This window comes from Pteropus alecto, unplaced genomic scaffold, assembly GCF_000325575.1.
Source record: "Pteropus alecto unplaced genomic scaffold, ASM32557v1 scaffold21, whole genome shotgun sequence".
Classification (NCBI taxonomy): Eukaryota; Metazoa; Chordata; class Mammalia; order Chiroptera; family Pteropodidae; genus Pteropus; species Pteropus alecto.
The window spans coordinates 16,360,166-16,377,760 of record NW_006436282.1 but is presented as its reverse complement, the minus strand read 5'-3'; the positions used below and the strand labels follow the sequence as shown (position 1 = coordinate 16,377,760).

The 17,595-nt window shown below is 32.2% G+C and overlaps 1 protein-coding gene across 4 annotated transcripts in view; it reads left to right on the top strand.

Annotated features, from left to right (window-relative positions):
* Positions 1-17,247, top strand: part of FAM126A (family with sequence similarity 126 member A) — a 68,976-nt gene extending 51,729 nt beyond the window's left edge. For 3 of the 4 annotated variants that reach the window (XM_006911985.3, XM_015589484.2, XM_015589485.2), the window contains exon 11: positions 12,446-17,247. In XM_006911985.3, coding sequence (XP_006912047.1) covers positions 12,446-13,020 — 575 coding nt within the window. In that variant the 3' untranslated portion in view covers positions 13,021-17,247. Of the gene's footprint in view, positions 1-11,355; positions 11,652-12,445 lie in introns of all 4 variants that reach the window. The other variant, XM_006911986.3, reaches the window with a different exon arrangement.
* The last annotated feature ends 348 nt before the right edge of the window (positions 17,248-17,595 follow it).

Here is a 17,595-nt window from a genome sequence, read left to right as displayed (position 1 = left end):
AATTCCCAGTGGACTCCAAAATGTTCCTAGTTAAGTTCTTCCTTTACCTCTACATGTAGGTGGCATTGTCCCTTTGAAGAGTAGTCTTGGCTTTCCTTCCTAGAGCAATATTTTTCATTGTTACCCTGTTCTGCTGAATTAAACTTTTCCATTTTCCATCTTTGTGGTTCTCATTCCTACTTGAACACCTTATTAGTGTTCTGGGCCCTCTAGCTGACACTAGCTTCTCATGGGGAAGATAGGTGTCTTTGCTACAGTTCTTACATATATAAACAATTCTTAAGTTATAAATTGAGTTTTTAATTAATTGATATATAAATTATATTTATTATATTCATATATAAATTACAGATATGAATTACAACAAAATTTAATTTATTTATATATTAAATTTTGCAGAAACAGTGCTAAAAGGCTTGTAGATTCCAGGGTGACCCACAAAAGCCTTTTCATCCTATAATGTTTCTGGAACAGAGTACTGTAGACTGTAGATTTAGTTTATGACTGTGTGAAAACACATTAAGAATTTCTTTGTTTGTTCCATCATTCATTCCCCATTACACCTATATCCCTACCACTTCCTTAACCACACCAGCCTTTCTGGGAGCAGGGATTTCTTGCCAGACCCTAAACTGTATCACAGAGTAGGAACATGGAATATGCAACTTTAATAAGCCAGTGATGATGAGGTTTGGGGAAGGAGAAGGGACAAGAATCATGAACTTTAAGAAATATTCTTTTTATTTTTCTCTTGCTTCTTTCTTTGTAACTGCCAGTGCTAAGAAAGAAGAAAGGAATTGGGCTCTTTTTATTGTCGTTGTTGTTACTTTTTTTCCTATTTTTTTATTTATGTCTTTTTTCTTAAAAATGAGATATAATCGACATGTAAAATTATATTAGTTCTAGGTATACAACATAATGATTCAATATAGTGTATATTGTGAAATGATCACAGTAAGTCTAGTTAACATTCATTGTTATACATAGTTACAAATTTTCTTGTGATGAGAACTTTAAGATTTACATTCTTAGCAACTTTCAAATATAAAATAATTTTAAAAAACACACAAAAAATAGTTTTATTAACTATAGACACCACGCTGTACATTTATATTACATTGCCAGCATTTACCAATTTGTAAGTGGAAGTTTGTACCTGTTGACCATTTTCACCCATCTTCTCCTCCAGCCCTGCCCTCTACCCAACACAGCAACCACCAGTCTGTTCTCTATCTCTGAATTTTTTGTTTGTTTGTTTAGATTCCACATATAAGTGAGAGCTTACAGTATTTGTCTTTCGTTATCTGACTTATTTCACTTAGCATAATTCCTTCAAGGTCTATCCATGTTGTCACAAATGATAGGAATTACTTCTTTTTTATGGCGGAATAATATTTCATTATATATACACTACATTTTCTTTAACCATTCGTCCATTGATGGACATTTAGGTTGCTTCCATATTTGTTGCCTCTCTCCTTTTTTCTTTTTCCAGCCTGTTTGGGGAGAAGAGGGAGAGGAGTAAAAGAGGTTTTCCCATGGAAGTAGCCACACAGAATTTTCTATTCTTACTTTTTTTCTTTTTATATCCCTTTATCATTAAGGAATATAGATATTTAAGCTATGTGAACATATTGATGTGTTTGCATATCTGAGTGAACCAAAAATTATACATGCAAATAAATACATTAAATGGGAGCAATAAATCACATTTATTCTTTTCTCTTATTTGTAATAGAAAAATCTCTTTATCTTTACAGCCAAAACTATTTTAAAAATTAATTTGAGATAGTTTTAATTACATTAAAAATTTTTTTGAGCTCTCTGGAATGTATTTCAGGATTCTCTGAAGCTTCACAGATCTACCATCCTTTTTTAAAGTTAAGAACACAGCTTATATTCTAATGGAAAATATTCTTTTGGAAGATAAAAAATTACTTTCACTAACATTTCTACACATCAGAACATATATCCCTTGTTGTGGTCTTATTATTCAATAACAATCCAAATTTCTAGAATTGTATTTTGACCAGTGCTATTATTCGCTTGGCCCTAATTTAATAGACTTTATTTTTTTTTAGAGAAGTTTTCAGTTCACAGCAAAACTGAGTGGAAAGTAGAGAGAGTTCCCATAAATCCTCTGGATGCTCCCCAACCCCAGCATATCTTCCCCCACTCTCAGCATTGCACACCAGAGAGATACATCTATAAGGCCCTGCAATTTTGATTTCGACCTGACAGTGCATTCTCATATTGGCTAAATAGGGTGATTATCAAAGAAAGGCTGGTTTCAACCGACGTATTATTTTGGAGAGACATATTTGACAACTAGTATATTTGCCTGATTTCCCCCACTTTTCACTTAATTTATTGACTTTATAATTCTGTTAATATATATGTTTGGAGAGTAAAATTACAATGTAGATTTACTGCTTTTAACTTTTAAGAGTCATAATTTCAGAATTAATAGCTTTTTATATATTATTAATTTGTTTAAGCATATTGCTTCACTTAGTGTGTAATTTTTAAACCTAGATTTTCAAGCAATGTACAGATTGAGGTCTATTTAGAACTCATAATTTGAAAGTAAAATACAACTAGAGAAGGATAATAATGGAATAAACATTAAAAATGATTAAATATGATAGGAGAAGAATGAGTAGATTATGACCATAACAAGAATCAAAATGGAAATTCCAATAAGAAAAATAAGAAAAAACAGTGCAATAGTTTTTTTAATTAGTTAAAATGCAGTTTTATTTTTTAAAATATTTCCTTAAAAAAAGAAATAGCTAAAAGGAAAACAAAGTATTTTTTACAATTATGCTTCAGTTCTCTAGTCATTCTTAAGTGTTGCTTCTAAAGCTACCTTCATTACCTACCCTATAAGCTAGAAGAGCCCTTTTTCTTAAATTCCTGTATAATTCTTACCACTTTGATTCTTTCATATATCTGTACTTATTTTCCATTCCCTCTCTTCTTCCAGAGCAAATTTAATTGCTACTCTTTTGTCTGTTTCCCTACCCCTACTAGCACCATGACTCACTCTTCCACTTTTAAAAAATTATATGTACTTGGAATAATGTAACTTTCCTCTTTCCTTTTAAAAGTTGTTGAAATACCAGTCCTTCATCTATAAAAATCCCCTAAATTAAGTTATGATTTCAAATAAAGTGTGCTTATAATTTTTACCAACCACTTATCTAATAAAAAGGCATATTTAATGATATTCCAATTCTGTATTACTGCCCACCATTCTTTCCACTGTGCATTTGTGAGGTAATAAGTAAGTGAAAAGCATTTGGTATGCTTTAAAGCACTACATAAAGTCTGATTATTAATTAAAAACTAATTTGTGTTATTAGCTACATAATTATGTTTTTGTTAAGTTTTTATTAGCTAGCTGCTATTCAAATGGTCCTGTGATTGATTAGTCCTTTTGTAAAACAATAAGTCTTTCAAACTTATAGTTCAGATTTTCTCAATTTGAAATAAACACGTTTAGTTTGAGTGTAATATCAAACACAAAAGTATACATATGTTATAAATAGTAACAATCAGTTTAATGATTTTTGGTTTTGGTGATTTCATTAGCCCCACAGTACAGTACTCTGTTATCAGGCATATCACCATTACAGTCAGGATTCTTTAGAATGTTGTTTTAATACCCATTTTCTCACTTAATCTCAAATTAACATGAAAATAGAGTAGACTAAATTTGCATTTCTCTTTTATGCATGGCTACAACTGTTTGCAATAGGTAGATATTAATAATAAAAGCAATATTTTTAAATTAGATCCTTTCCATTTTGCTCTACTTTTGGTCCTGGTATAATGTTAAACGGTTTATTTTTATAACATTGCATTCGATTATTTTAACTTAGGGGATCCAAGAATACAAAGTTTTAAGCAGTGAAAAATAATTAAAAATAAGAACTATATATATTTTTAAGTCTTCCAACTTAGTAATGCAAAATAAACACCCTGAGAATTTTAGAGTATTTAATTAATTATATGGCATGTTTAAGTGGAAAATCAAACAAAATACAGTTTACATAGATTGACTATAAAGAAAGTGAAAGTGATGTTATCGCAGTTTTATTGCATTTTCAATATTAAGTTTCTATTTAAAGTATGCCAGGATATTTAAATAAATTTAAATGGTTATAACAAAATTCAGAGACCTGTGATTATGTTTTTAAAAAATGACAAAAAAATATTTGTTTTAATTTGCTCAGTGGTTTAGTACCAACTTATTAGATGAGAAAAGAAAAGGGACAATAAAAGATGCAGTTCATGTTGGAAAATAATTTTTTAAAAACTGGTTGTTGATTTAGAAAATGTTAAATTTCTATTGTATAATAACATATTGATGAAATAGGACATTACTAACTTTCTAACTATAGGAGAAACCTGAATAATTATAAGAAATATATTTCACTTAAATATTTTAAAAAGTATTTATAAATATTTTAAAACATAAAGTAGTCTTTCTAGATACTGCATGTCTCTCTAGATACTCATAAGTCTTGAAATTGTACATTTATTTTGTGAATCTCATTTTATGACTTTATGTGAAAATCATTTAGTTGAAACAAAGTTGCTAATAGTTATAAAAGCATTTTGAAAAACGTAGAAATGATCATTTTAAACCCCAAAAGTAGCAAACTCTAAAGAATTGGCTATTGAAATTTTACATCTGCAATTAGAAATGTATAATACTTATGTTTCTATTTTTAAAGTTGTCTATATTTATTAAGGAAATTTAAGAGAAAAACTAGCATTTATGTAAAAAGATTTAAATGTTTTTAGTATCATCTTGTGAAGCATCATTATTTTCAGTTTCTAAGATGCTATTTGAGGAAAAAATTTTTCTTTCCCAATATAGTTGATAAAACATTTTGACCAAAAAGCATTTCCTTCTGGCCAAAGTTAGCATTGCATGAATTTTTAACTGGCATTCATTATACTCTTGGACACAAAAATAAAATATTAGGAAATATTAGATGACTCAGAGAAAAAGGACATATTAACCAAAGAGCTAAAATATCATGTTGGTTCAATTGAACATATGAACATTAGGTTTAAAGAGGAAAGAGTAGTCTCAGAATCTTGGCTTAACCAACTTTAGAAGAAAACAACAACAAAAAAATCTTAGTCTATTTCTAGGTAAAATAAACTAAAATAATTATTTATATAGAGAAGTAAGATATTTCAGAATTATTGATCTTATGAAGCAAAAACACTTGTTTATAAATCATTATGTTCCACATTTTTTACTATATAGGCCGTGTATAATTCTTGTTGTAGTTACTAAAGTTATTATTTATTGTTTCTTAGTATTGAGCACTACCTGTCTGCTCTCTCAATCCCTTTTTTAGGAACATTTGTTGCCCACTGCTTTTATAGATAGTTTTGTAATAAATGCTGCTTACCTGTTTTTGGTCTGCCTGGTCATGAGGATCTTTAATCACAATGAAAGATTCACTTGGTCCAGTAGCATCCATATGTTGCAATTCTCAAAGGGATTTTTATTTTTCAACTTGAGACATAATAAAGACAACAAAAGAAATTATCATCAGAGGGTGACTGAATCCACCTCAATAAGGAGAATTGTTCTTTACGTAAGGAAACCGGTAATAGCTCCTAACCAGTGTGTCTATAAATGAATCATTCTGGTCCTGGCGGCATTTTTCTGTGCCCCAGGTGTTTTTTTCTTATCTGGAAAGTCTACCTCTGGCTTCTGGAGCCAGATTTCTCAGTCTTTGTTTATGTCTTTGCTCAGAGTGTAGCTCTTTAAATGCCAGGACTTTAATTCTGTTGTTTCTATAGCAGCTTCCCTTTCCTCTAATCTGCCTTGCAAATTACTGGCCCAGGCTGTGAATTGTTTCAGTGTTATTCTTTCTAAATACTTCATGCCCAATATTTTTTGATAAGAAATGCCAAGAAAGTATGCAACTACTTTATCTGTGTACGTGTCAATGACTGCCCATTACAATCGGAACGAAATCTAAGCTCTGTGCTATGGCATAGGTGGCCCTAGTGATGTGACCTCTTGCATACTGCATTATCCTCATTTGAAGACCACTTTCACCCTTCCTTCTATCCCTTCAACATACTAAGCCATTTCTGCCTTTTGGACTTTTTACTATCAATTTGAGGTATTTGAGCTGAGATTTCAATGATGAAAAAGTGCCAGCTCGAGCTCTTCCTCCATATCATTTTGTGGCAGTGCTTTTTCATCATTCAGATCTCAGCTCAAATATGTCTTTCTCAAAGAAGTCTCCCCAGACACCCATCTAAAGTAAACTTCCCCCTACCATCTGCTTACACTCTCCCATTATTATTTTCTCCATTGCATTTTCCACTATCTGAAATTCTCTTGTTTACTTAATTCCCATATTATAGTGTAAATTCTATGAGGGCAGAGTCTTCGTCTGTCTGGTTGACTGTTGAGCCTAAAACCCCAGAGCCTAAAACGATGTCTGGCACAAAGTAGGTGCTCAATAAATGGTAGTTGAATGTATGAACGAGTGAATGAATGATAAAGAAATCTATAATATAGACTGAGCAATTTGTTCCTTCTTTTCTTGTTATATTGAAAGATAATGTAACAACGTGATAGTAAACTGGGTAGAAGGTTATTTACTTAATAATCCCAGTACTTAAAGAGTGATAATTTTCACAAATTTCTTCATATATGTATATATTTTTTATAGTTGTGTTCTATTTAAGTTGAATTTTTAAAAATTAATTTTTTTGGTATTTTGCTTTTGTTCATTTAACATTGTTGAACATTTTCCTAAATTCTCCTAGTAAGTCTAAATATTTTAATGGCTACATAATACCACATTGAATTGATATTCCATCATTTACTTAACCATTTCCTTAGTATATTAAAAAATTTGTTTCTAACTTTTTGCTGTTATAGATAACACTGCAATGAATAGCTTAATGAATATAGATAGCATTTTTCTTCCATTGAACAGAATAAATTATAAACATAAGCTGATTGGATTAAAGGATATAAAGTTGTTCAGGTATTTTTTGATAGTTTAAATATTTATATCTTATAACTTATAAAGAAATATGTATGACTTTCTTTGAGGTTTACTCTAAAATACTTTTAATAATTAATGTCAAAATTGTATGATGTAGACATTTAAGATATAGATTAATTTTTTTAAAGCTTCAGCTTATTTTATTGTTTTTACAAATAAATTTGTAAGTACCTTGGGTCATAACCACCCTCTTTTAGACTCATAAAGCAGTCTGAGTACAAAGCTATGTAAATTCTGTGAATAAATAAATTGTTTCTTAATTTAAATTGTCACTTTCAGTAAATAAGGCAGCTTTGAAAATATAAAAGCTAAAGTTAGGATAGAGAGTTTCATGAGTGACATTGATGAAGTAGATATTTGGGATTATAAAATTACATATGGAAGAAAGCACAGCTTTTCATGATCAGTTTTAATGATATTTACAATTTGTTTCACCTTTTCTTTTTTTCCTCAAAGCCAGAGAAATATTGTAGGGAGAAATGACTTGAGTGCCTTTGAGAACCAATTTGGAAATGTCTATTAAAAGTATTCTTTAACTCTCCTCATTTCTGTATATGGAGAGAAGGTTACCTATTTATAGAGGTTATACAAATAAAATATTTTCTGAGAAGTTTCTGTATGGATCTTTTTTGAACTTTTCGAATTATTTGAAGTCAAATGTAAGTATTATTTTTATAGGTATAGAACAATCATGAAAGTTTTTGCATAGATTTTTAAGTTCTGAGCTTTTAAACAGATTGTTTTCTTATGCATTTATATTCCCTTAAAACATCTCTATAATTTAACGTCCTCTTCTTAGCTCTGTATGTTATCCTATGTATAGCATAATAAAAGAACTATAGATTTAAAATCATCTTTTTGATGTTACTAAGCATTTTACTAAACTTACATTTAGGGGTAGCTAATTCACTTTTCCAAAACAAAGCAGCCTTTGCTTTTCTCTGCCATCTAAAAATTTTAATTAGCATAAGCTGTATATTATTTATAAATTCAAGTAACACATTTCTAGCCTACCTTTCTCATGTCTTCTACACTTTTTTCACCTTCGTTTATTCTAATAATAACTTCACCTCATTATAGGAAATTTGTTCAGTCCATCAAAGAAGTATTTATTGGGCACCTACTGTATGCAAACTGCTTTCCCAGGTACTACGTATATAGCAGTGACCAGACAAAAAACCTTTCCCTCATGGAACTTACATCTAGTATACAAGATAAATAAATAATTGTAAGTGAGTGTTGTAGAGAGTGATTAAGTGCTAAGGAGAAGAAGCAAAGTAGGGAAGAAGGTATATGAAATATGGGAGATATTGATGGGATAATCAGGGAGGGCTTTACTGAGAAGAAAATTTTTGAGAAAAAACCTTAAAGAAATGAAGAGGTAAGCCATATAGCTATATGGGAAAGAGCATTCCAGACCTAGAGAACAGTAAGACCAGTAAGAAAATGTATGTAGGGGGATTGGGTCACAGAGTCGTATAGGAGAAGAAGTTAGAGAAATCATGGAGAGCAAGATCATGTAACAAATATTTGTTTGAGTTACAGAATTATTTTTCTTTATTCTGTAATTTTCCTGAGAATTATATTTTTGTTCTTTTGAACTCTGTACAGAATTTCATGCTTTTCTTTTTATGAATTTCCTTTAATGAGAAGTTAAAAATGTTGCCATTTTTATCATTTTTGAGTAACATGCATATATTAATTAGTCAGAGCTTTGTACCTGTGGAAAAACACATGATTTTATTTTCCTACTTTTAAATTTCATGTTTAAAAATGATTAATATCATTGCTTATTGGGCTATAGATCTTAACTACTATCCCAGTAAATGTGATTTACAGTCTAATTGCCTAATGCTGCTTTATATTATTATTCTTGATATTTTCTAGTTTTTCTTGCAGAATTCTAAATTTTCATCACTGTAGCACCATTTTAAATTAATAATTTTCATTGGCATCTTTTTAAAAATAAATGAAATTAAAAAAGCCTGACCTTGAGAGCTATGACTTATTTAGGTTTTCTTAGAGACTTTTATTTGCTCTTGCTCTCTATACAGCCAAAGTAAATTATTCGCTTTCTATGAAATGAACAGGAATCTAAGCAAATAAGTTAAACCTAATCAAAGGATGTCAGAGGACTTTTAACTCATACTGACTTTAATAAATTGAGGAGTTAGAATTGATAGCATGTTAGGATGAACATTTGAAGTCAAAAGATTGTACTGTTTAGCTCCCCACTGAATAGTTGTGTGGCTCTTTCCGAACCTCAGTTTCCTTGCTTGTAAATGGGAGTCAAATTGCCTATTTCAGAAGCTCACTAACACATTGTTTTGAGAATATGATTGGTAATATATGTGAAACTCTTTAAAAAAACTACTTAATGCCATTCACTGTAAGTAATAGTATTTTCTATTCTGTTAGGCCACCTATGTTTACCTTTTAAAATTTTGTTAAGTCCTAATATTCACTGACTTTGTTATGTCTGGATAATTTCTACAGTTGATAATTTTTTTTTGGACTGATGGTCCCTTTAATATATCTGTGAAACTGATTCTACAATATAAATGGACAGCTGTTGGTTGTCACCCAACAGTGCCATGGTGATTTTACTTTCAGTTGCAGTGGCCTCTAGCGTTTACCTCACTAAGATTTTACTTGCTTTCACTTTGAAGACAGCTGTTAGCAATGGGGGATAGGCTTGCTTGGAACTTTCTAGTCTCATTAAACCTCCGTTAGAGGGGCGCTCAGAAGTTGCAGTGTGATACTACCTTACCAACATGCTTTGGCCTGTCTAGGAAATAAAAATTTCATTCAGAGAGCCTTCAGTCAAATTTTTCCGAAGTACTAAGTAAGTGGGAAATTATTATACCAAAACAGTGGCCCACTACCCCAAGGCAACATGATGATTTGAGGACCTCCAGAAGTGCATATTGCCACTGGGTATGGGGTAACCAGAGCATCCATAAAAACTTTTGTTTTAAGTTTTGAAAATTTGAAAGAATCGGAATAGAGCAATGGTTCCCAAACTTCACTGCATATTAGTTACCTAGGAGCTTTTAAAAATCCTTGTGCCCAGGTCATACCTCATTATAATTAAATCAGAACATCTAAGGTCTAAGATGAGAGCCAGACATCAGTAGTTCTTAAAGATGCCCAGATGATACCAATGTGCCACAAAGTTTGAGACCCACAAGAAGATGTAGCTCTGGCCTCCATTCTTTCCTACCTGTTACTATTTCACGTGCTTTAGCATCATTAATGAGAGCTTGATAATCCTATCATGAATAACATTTGAAAGTAATAGGTAATGTCCTCAAGCAGATTTGTGGTCTACATTTTTTAAGAATGTATACTGTTTTGCATTGTCTTGTGTTGTTTTGAACTTTAGCTTTCATTACTGGCCCATGGTAGAGATAGTCATGTTATTTTTTCCCATTTATTATAGGTATTTCCTTGACAGCTTTAAATAAAAGCATGCCTTTGTGACTTAAGATACAGAATAGATTGTTTCCAAGTATTAACTAATCAGGAGGCTCATTCCTTCGTTTTGATTACCTGGCCATTTGCAGAATAAAGGACCAACAGACAATTTGTTTTTCTGAATCCATTTTTATTTTTCTCCAGTTTAGTAATGAATTGTTACAAGCTAGCCTAAATTTAGGGAATTAGTATGAGTCCAAAGGAGTAGGCTATTTAATTATATACATTAATATTCTCTAATATACAAGATGGTGTGTGAGACAAGAACTATACTAATAGCATTATTAACCACGATATCAAAAATGAATAAGCATTTTTCAATATTGTGGTTTATTAAGTCAGCCTCAATGTAATCTAATAAAAAAGTAGAATTAAATGTACAGCGAGGAATTCCTAAGTGGCTTAGTTCCTCTTGTCGACACAAGCTAGAATTTTAGCTATACATCCTTAAACATGTGCCTGAGGCTTTGCATGAGTTCAAGTGGTCACAATATCTTAAAAACAATAGAAATCCTATTTTGACTTATAAAAAAATTTGTTTCATAGTCCATGTCAATTATGTGTGTGAAAAAATGCAGAACATGAGTTGATGCTCTGTGAGTTTTTTCACTGTCATTTAAAACTAAAGAATATGACCCTGTTGTGTCCAGTGCTGTCAGTATTCTAACTGAAGAACATTTCTACAGTGCAAATATTAGACTTAATCCATATCATTCAGTCATCCAGTTTTTGTTTCAGATCTTTTGTTTTTGTTGTTTTGCATATTTATTTTGTTTTGTTTTCAGCCATCCTTTTGTCTTATCGTCTTCAATTCTAGAGCAACCTGACAACAATAATGATACTACTGAATTGGGCATCCTTGTCATTCCTGAGATTAGTGTCACAAATGTGGCCGGAGAGAGAACCGGGAATGGGGAAAAAGGCAGAACACTAGGAGAGATTGATGCTCAGCATTTACAGGGTGTGCAGGAAACAGCCACAGATCCTAGAACTGAAAGCAAAGGCTTGCCAGAGATCAGGAGGCAAAAATCTGTAAGAAAAATGATGGAGGATGGAATAAACTCACCTGGCAGAGTGCAGTTTTAGCACAGCACTTTATAGCTGCACTCCAAGGTATCTCATGGCAAAGGGCCACTGCTGCATGTTTTAAGCAACAGTTGCACAGTCACAGAAATTTTGCATGTCATCTAATAATCAAAATGCATGAATTATGCACCATAATTTCTCGATGACTCTTAATGCTCTTTGGAATGGTCAAACCTATATTGTCTCTGAATAAATTACGAAAATTGAGGCAGAAAATTGCTTCCAAAATTTCTGCTAATGTTTTGAGATCAAAAATTATTTTTTCATCTTCATGTATTTGTCATGTTTTATATGAAAGATAACGTCTATAGAATTTTAACAAATTCGAGCTTGTGATACTTGTGGTGTATTTTTTTCATCTTTGTAAAATAATTTAGAATATAGAATACAACCTTTAAAAAATCTTTAAAATATTTTAATACCATTTTTTTAAAAAGTTCATTGGTAAGAGCTTTGATTTTCTACTGCTTTGTTGCTGGGGGAGAGTTTGCCCCTGGTTTTACTGTGTGGTGTTTTTCCTAATTGTTTCTGATCTTTTGCATGAATAGTAAGAGAATTCTTTCTAAAAACATGGTGGGGTGGGGTTTATGGCATGCTTTTTGTTTAATACACTCTAAATGACTGTTATTTAATACAATGAACTTTTTTGACATTTAATAAGTGTGTTGATTTATCCTTAGATTTTGGTCTATAATCTGTTGCTTTACCTAATTATGCTACAGTTTAATTTATTTAAAATGTAATCGATTTGTTATTAATCATGAAAAAAGAATTACTGAAAGTACTTAACGTTAATTAATCTTTGTTATTTCTTTGTTTAGGAAATGCAGAATTAACAGGTCAAGAAGAACTGATGGACATATCTGAAGTTGACGAGGGATTTTATTCCAGGGCTGCATCTAGTACCAGCCAGTCAGGTTTATCAAATAGTAGTCACAATTCTAGTAACAAGACAAGTGTAGGAAAGACTCAGAGACGATCAGGAGGAAGCAAAACTGGAGGAAAAGAAAAAGAAACTACAGGGGAGTCTTGCAGAGATCACTTTGCTCGAAAACAAACTCAGAGAGCCCAAAGTGAAAATCTTGAGCTTCTCTCCTTGAAGAGACTTACGCTAACGACCAGCCAGTCTCTGCCCAAGCCTAGTAGCCATGGTTTGGCTAAGACGGCTGCAACTGTATTTAGTAAATCCTTTGAACAAGTCAGTGGTGTCACAGTCCCACATAACCCAGCATCAGCTGTTGGCTGTGGGACTGGAACAGATGCCAATAGGTTTTCCGCTTGTAGTCTCCAAGAAGAAAAGCTTATTTACGTTTCCGAAAGGACTGAACTTCCAGTGAAGCATCAATCAGGTCAGCAGAGACCTCCTAGTATTAGCATTACTCTGTCCACAGATTAACTTACCAGCGTTTTCTCACACAGCCAGTGAATCTGGAAGTATGACTTTGCTTCTTTATGAAAGTGCCCAGGGTCTTTCATCCCTGTTCCTGACAGGAGCCCAGATGTCTTAAATTCTGAAGGCTATCTTGACTTTATGAAGGGAATAAGGTTTAGGTTGCAGTAAGCTGAAATATGGTTTTGTTATTACTTGGTTGTGTTTTTTTCTCCTTGATTTGAGTCTTCATTTTCTTTGTTTCTGTTGACCTAAGATGGTTAGTGTGACAACACATTTGAGCAGATTGTCTAGTCAGATTGGTTACCTCTCATGTGAGGTGGTTTTATCTTCCCCCAATGACTCCTATTTTGGTAGCTGTATGTTTGGCCTTCAGAGTAAAAAGGAAATCTCCATGTATGGGAACTGTTTTTAGAGGATGAGGGAGAGAGGTACAACTCCAGGAATTCTACAGCTGGCCATTCGGCAAGCCAGTTTGAAAAACAGGCGTGTGAAAAAACAAAAATGATGTGTATGAAAAATGCCTGATCCACATTTGTCACCAGATCATCTTTAAGATTAGTAGAACAGTTTATATAAAACACTGGAAAATGCCTGGTAACTCAGTACCTAGACTATTATGTGATTCCAGGGATGGGCAGGATTTCTGTTCCTGTCTTTGGAACATTTTTATATCAAAAATCAAGTTGCTGGAGAATGTGTTGTTTTGAGGTGTTGGATCTGAATGTAGCAGGTGAAAATTTCTTTTAATTTCTAAGATGTAATGGACCATAAAGCTGACTTACCCTGCTGCTTGGCTTGGAAATCCTAGCTAGTTTGGGTTTCTTTAATTCCAAGTACACGTCATTGAAGATTCCCGGAAACCGTAAATCTTGCAACAGCGCTCAAGATGCCAGTGTCAATCATATTGTTTGTCTTCAAATGAAGGAAATTAGGTAAATTTTTCATCTATAGAGTATCATGAAAAAATTGAGTGAAATATGGACAAAGGACATTTACATAATAACTAATTTAGGATTGTTTATGTTGTGTTCTTAAATTTAAAATGAAAAAAATTAAATGTGTTTCTTATTTTGTGAACAGGCCTTGTTATGATAGAAAGAATAATCAATGTAGTTACCCCCAACCAAAAAATAAAAATAAAAAAGGCAATACGGCGGAAGCTAAACAAACTTGTATGTAACTATAGAGAACTGTATGACCTCTAGATGGACATAAATGTTTGGTATTTGCTAGTTCAGCTATGGTTGAGGTTCCCTGTAAATCAGGAATACTTAAGTAATAATTTAGAGCTAGAGAGAGGAAGTATGGCTGAGGACGAGAGTAAGGTGACCAGGAAAGAAGGCTTAAGGAGGGGTCCACTTGGTCTCTTTTACTGTTAATACACAGTGGTTTCCTTATTCATGGTCCCTAGCTGTGGTCACACAGAGAAAATGCTAGTTTTTTCATGTACTTGCTTATGCAGAGCTCAAGTATGTGAAAAACGTGTGTGTCTTAAAGAGCGCCAACACATTTACAGTATGCATGCAGTTCTGACTATAACTAGTTTGGCTACCGTTTTTCAATCTAATTATTCAAAAGGCATGAATTTATTTTCATTCATTAACCCTGAATAGATATGATTTTTAACATAAGTAAATCTTGTTTTCATAGTTCTAGTAACATAATAAGATGTATTGGCATAAATTATAATAACAAAAAAAAGTAAGGCATCTAGACAGTGAAAGTTGACATAGTATTAATTTAATAAGAATCCTGTATACAATTTAAAATGTTTGTAAAATACCACTGTGAATTTCCTATTGCCTGTTTGTAATTCTTTAACAAAGAATTTTCCCTAGCTACTAACAGTAGTAATAGTCTTCAGAACTAATTTATAAAGGTTGGCATTTAAAGCAAGTTAAGGTGCTTAGGAAACATTGTAGAATAAGTTTAAGGGAACATTAGCTGACACAAGTGAGAGATCAGATTTTAATTTTCAACGGCTATAATGGAAACTGAGTTTGGTATTATTCTAGGTCGTTGCCAATCATGGGGTCTGAGGACTGGTAAATAGCATTGCCATCACCTGGCATCATGTTAAAAATGCAGAATTTCAAAGTCACCCCAGATCTACTGAGTCAAAATCTGCATTTTAACAAAATCCTCAAGTGATTTTTCTGTACATTAAAGTTTGAGAAGACAGTATCACAGTGCAAACAAATCACTTATCTAATATTTAGAATCCTCAGTGATCTCACAACCCTAGATCAGATGTGTTAGATACTAGATCATCATAATCTTCATTGTTCTTAATGGTGAATTAATTTTAATAGCGTCAATGACACTTGACTTCTTAAGTCCTCTAATTATAAATTTTAATAATTCTCATTTATTTTTACAATAAAAATGTAACATTTTATATTTTTCTTGTTAACCATAAATGGAATCAGAGCTGTAGGTGTTTACAATTTAAGTATGAAAGGGGTATTACATTTTTATAGAATGAACAACAAATTTGCATGTGTACATTCTTTAAAAAACTGAAGGCTTATTCAATGGTGTGGTTATGAATTTCTGCTCCAATTAATTTCCACCAGATAATTTTCTGGAGTGTGGAGAAATATTAAAAGTAGAATTCTTTTATAGGACATTTGATACTATTTACACATTTGAAACTTTGTATAGCTATTATAAATATTGGATAATGCTAAATATGGTAATAATCGTAATTATCCCAACTATTCTCTTCCCACTAACCTTTCCAAATTTGGAAGTTGGAGTGGCTTTTGTAGGTCATTTTCTCATGAAGACGCTGATATGACCATTTGGTCACATACTTCCTCTATATCCAGAATAATACCTTTTTATCATGAGAAGGATTCTCCACAAAACCTAGGCCTTGCACCCCATCACTCAGAGGATCTGAGCAGAACTTGTAGGTCCATTCCACATTTTAAACCTCTAAAGATTCTTGAAATTACCTAACTTCCCACTGTTCAAATACCGAAATACCTGGGGTATTCTAGTGAAGCTGGGTCCCAGCGTTTGCCTTTTGGAGTACAAGCGAGGAGAGAGAGAAAGTAGACTTTTCCCAGAGGGCCCAGGGCAAATGAGCACCCTGGGATCCCTTGTGCACCACCAACGAAGTGTTTAAGGCAGCCCTGGAGACTTGCAGAGTAGAAATTCTCAGTCTTTAAATGACAGAGTTCATTTTGAAAAAGCAATATTTTATTGCCCTTTTCAATTTTCATGCAACTGCTTAGCAGACCTTACTCATTTAAAAACAAAATGTTGAATTAAAGAGAAATATGTTTTTTAAACCAAAATAGATTAAAAATGATCCCAGTTTTAAGGGATTTTGCCTTTTTTGAAAGAATAAAATTGAAGTGTTAAACCTTTAAATTTAAATTATAGAAAAAATGTACTCTGAGGCATACTTTTAAACCAATATTTAAAATAGGCTGTTTAACATTTGAGTCTATAGGCACAATAAATCTATACTTTATTAAAAGGAAGCACATCAAGGAAATATGTAGTTAAAAAATGTAACTGAAAAATATTTTTAAAAAGCCATTTAAACAAAAGGAATAATTTGATGGGTACTTAAACTAAACATTATAGATAGCAATGATTGTATAATGTCTTCCCAATCTTTGGATGAAAAATAGAAACTCTAGTCCTTTAATTAGCATGAATTTGTACTTTTAGATTTGTTGCTTAGTAAAATTACACTCAAGAATTTGAATTATTCACATTTATGTTTAATATTGTTAAACTCTTCAATAGAAAACATAAATATGTTGTCTTTTGTACTTTGTAACTTGTGCATATCTAAAGAGACTAGCAGTGAATATTTTTGGAAGATGTTTTTGTTTTTGTATAGTAGAGTTCCTACCTGTGGCTTGATATGAAGTTTCTACCAGTAAACTCAAGATCTTATTTCACATACTGTTGCTTTCTCTTAAGTAAAGTTTATTGGATACTTCTTATCTTTACTTCTAATCATGTAGTGATACTAACTTTTTCCTAGTAAGTATACGTGTTTCTAATTGTATTCCTAGAGTTTACATTCCTAAAGAATAAACTATGACTTTGGATATTTTTATGTACTCTCGACCTTTTCAAGGCTATGGAAATAAACTACAGTTTAGTTTTTTGAAGTTTTGTATATTTGTGTAAATGTTCTCCATATGCAATACTTTATACAGCAGTGTTGCCTCTTGTTTCACTGAAATAAAAACTGAAAAAAAATTTTTCCAGATCATTTTACTCATTAAGAAATTGTCATAAAAATTACAAAAGTCATGATGTGGAGGAAGAAAATAAAAGAGGAAAACTTAGGTGAGTTGAGCCATTGAAAGCTTTTGAGAGTAAGCCATAGGACAATGACATCTCATTCTTGGCTTTATGTTTTACATGGCTGAGGGATGAAAAGTGTGAGAGGTCCCTTAGTATCCCTCCAAAGAAAGATGAGCTCCATGGGTCATGCACCATTGGCTGACTATTTGTCATACCAGAAGCACAGGTAAATTTAGATAATGTTTTGCCCATTTATTTTTAATATGAGTCTTTATCTCTTGAGTGCAGATTATATGCCCC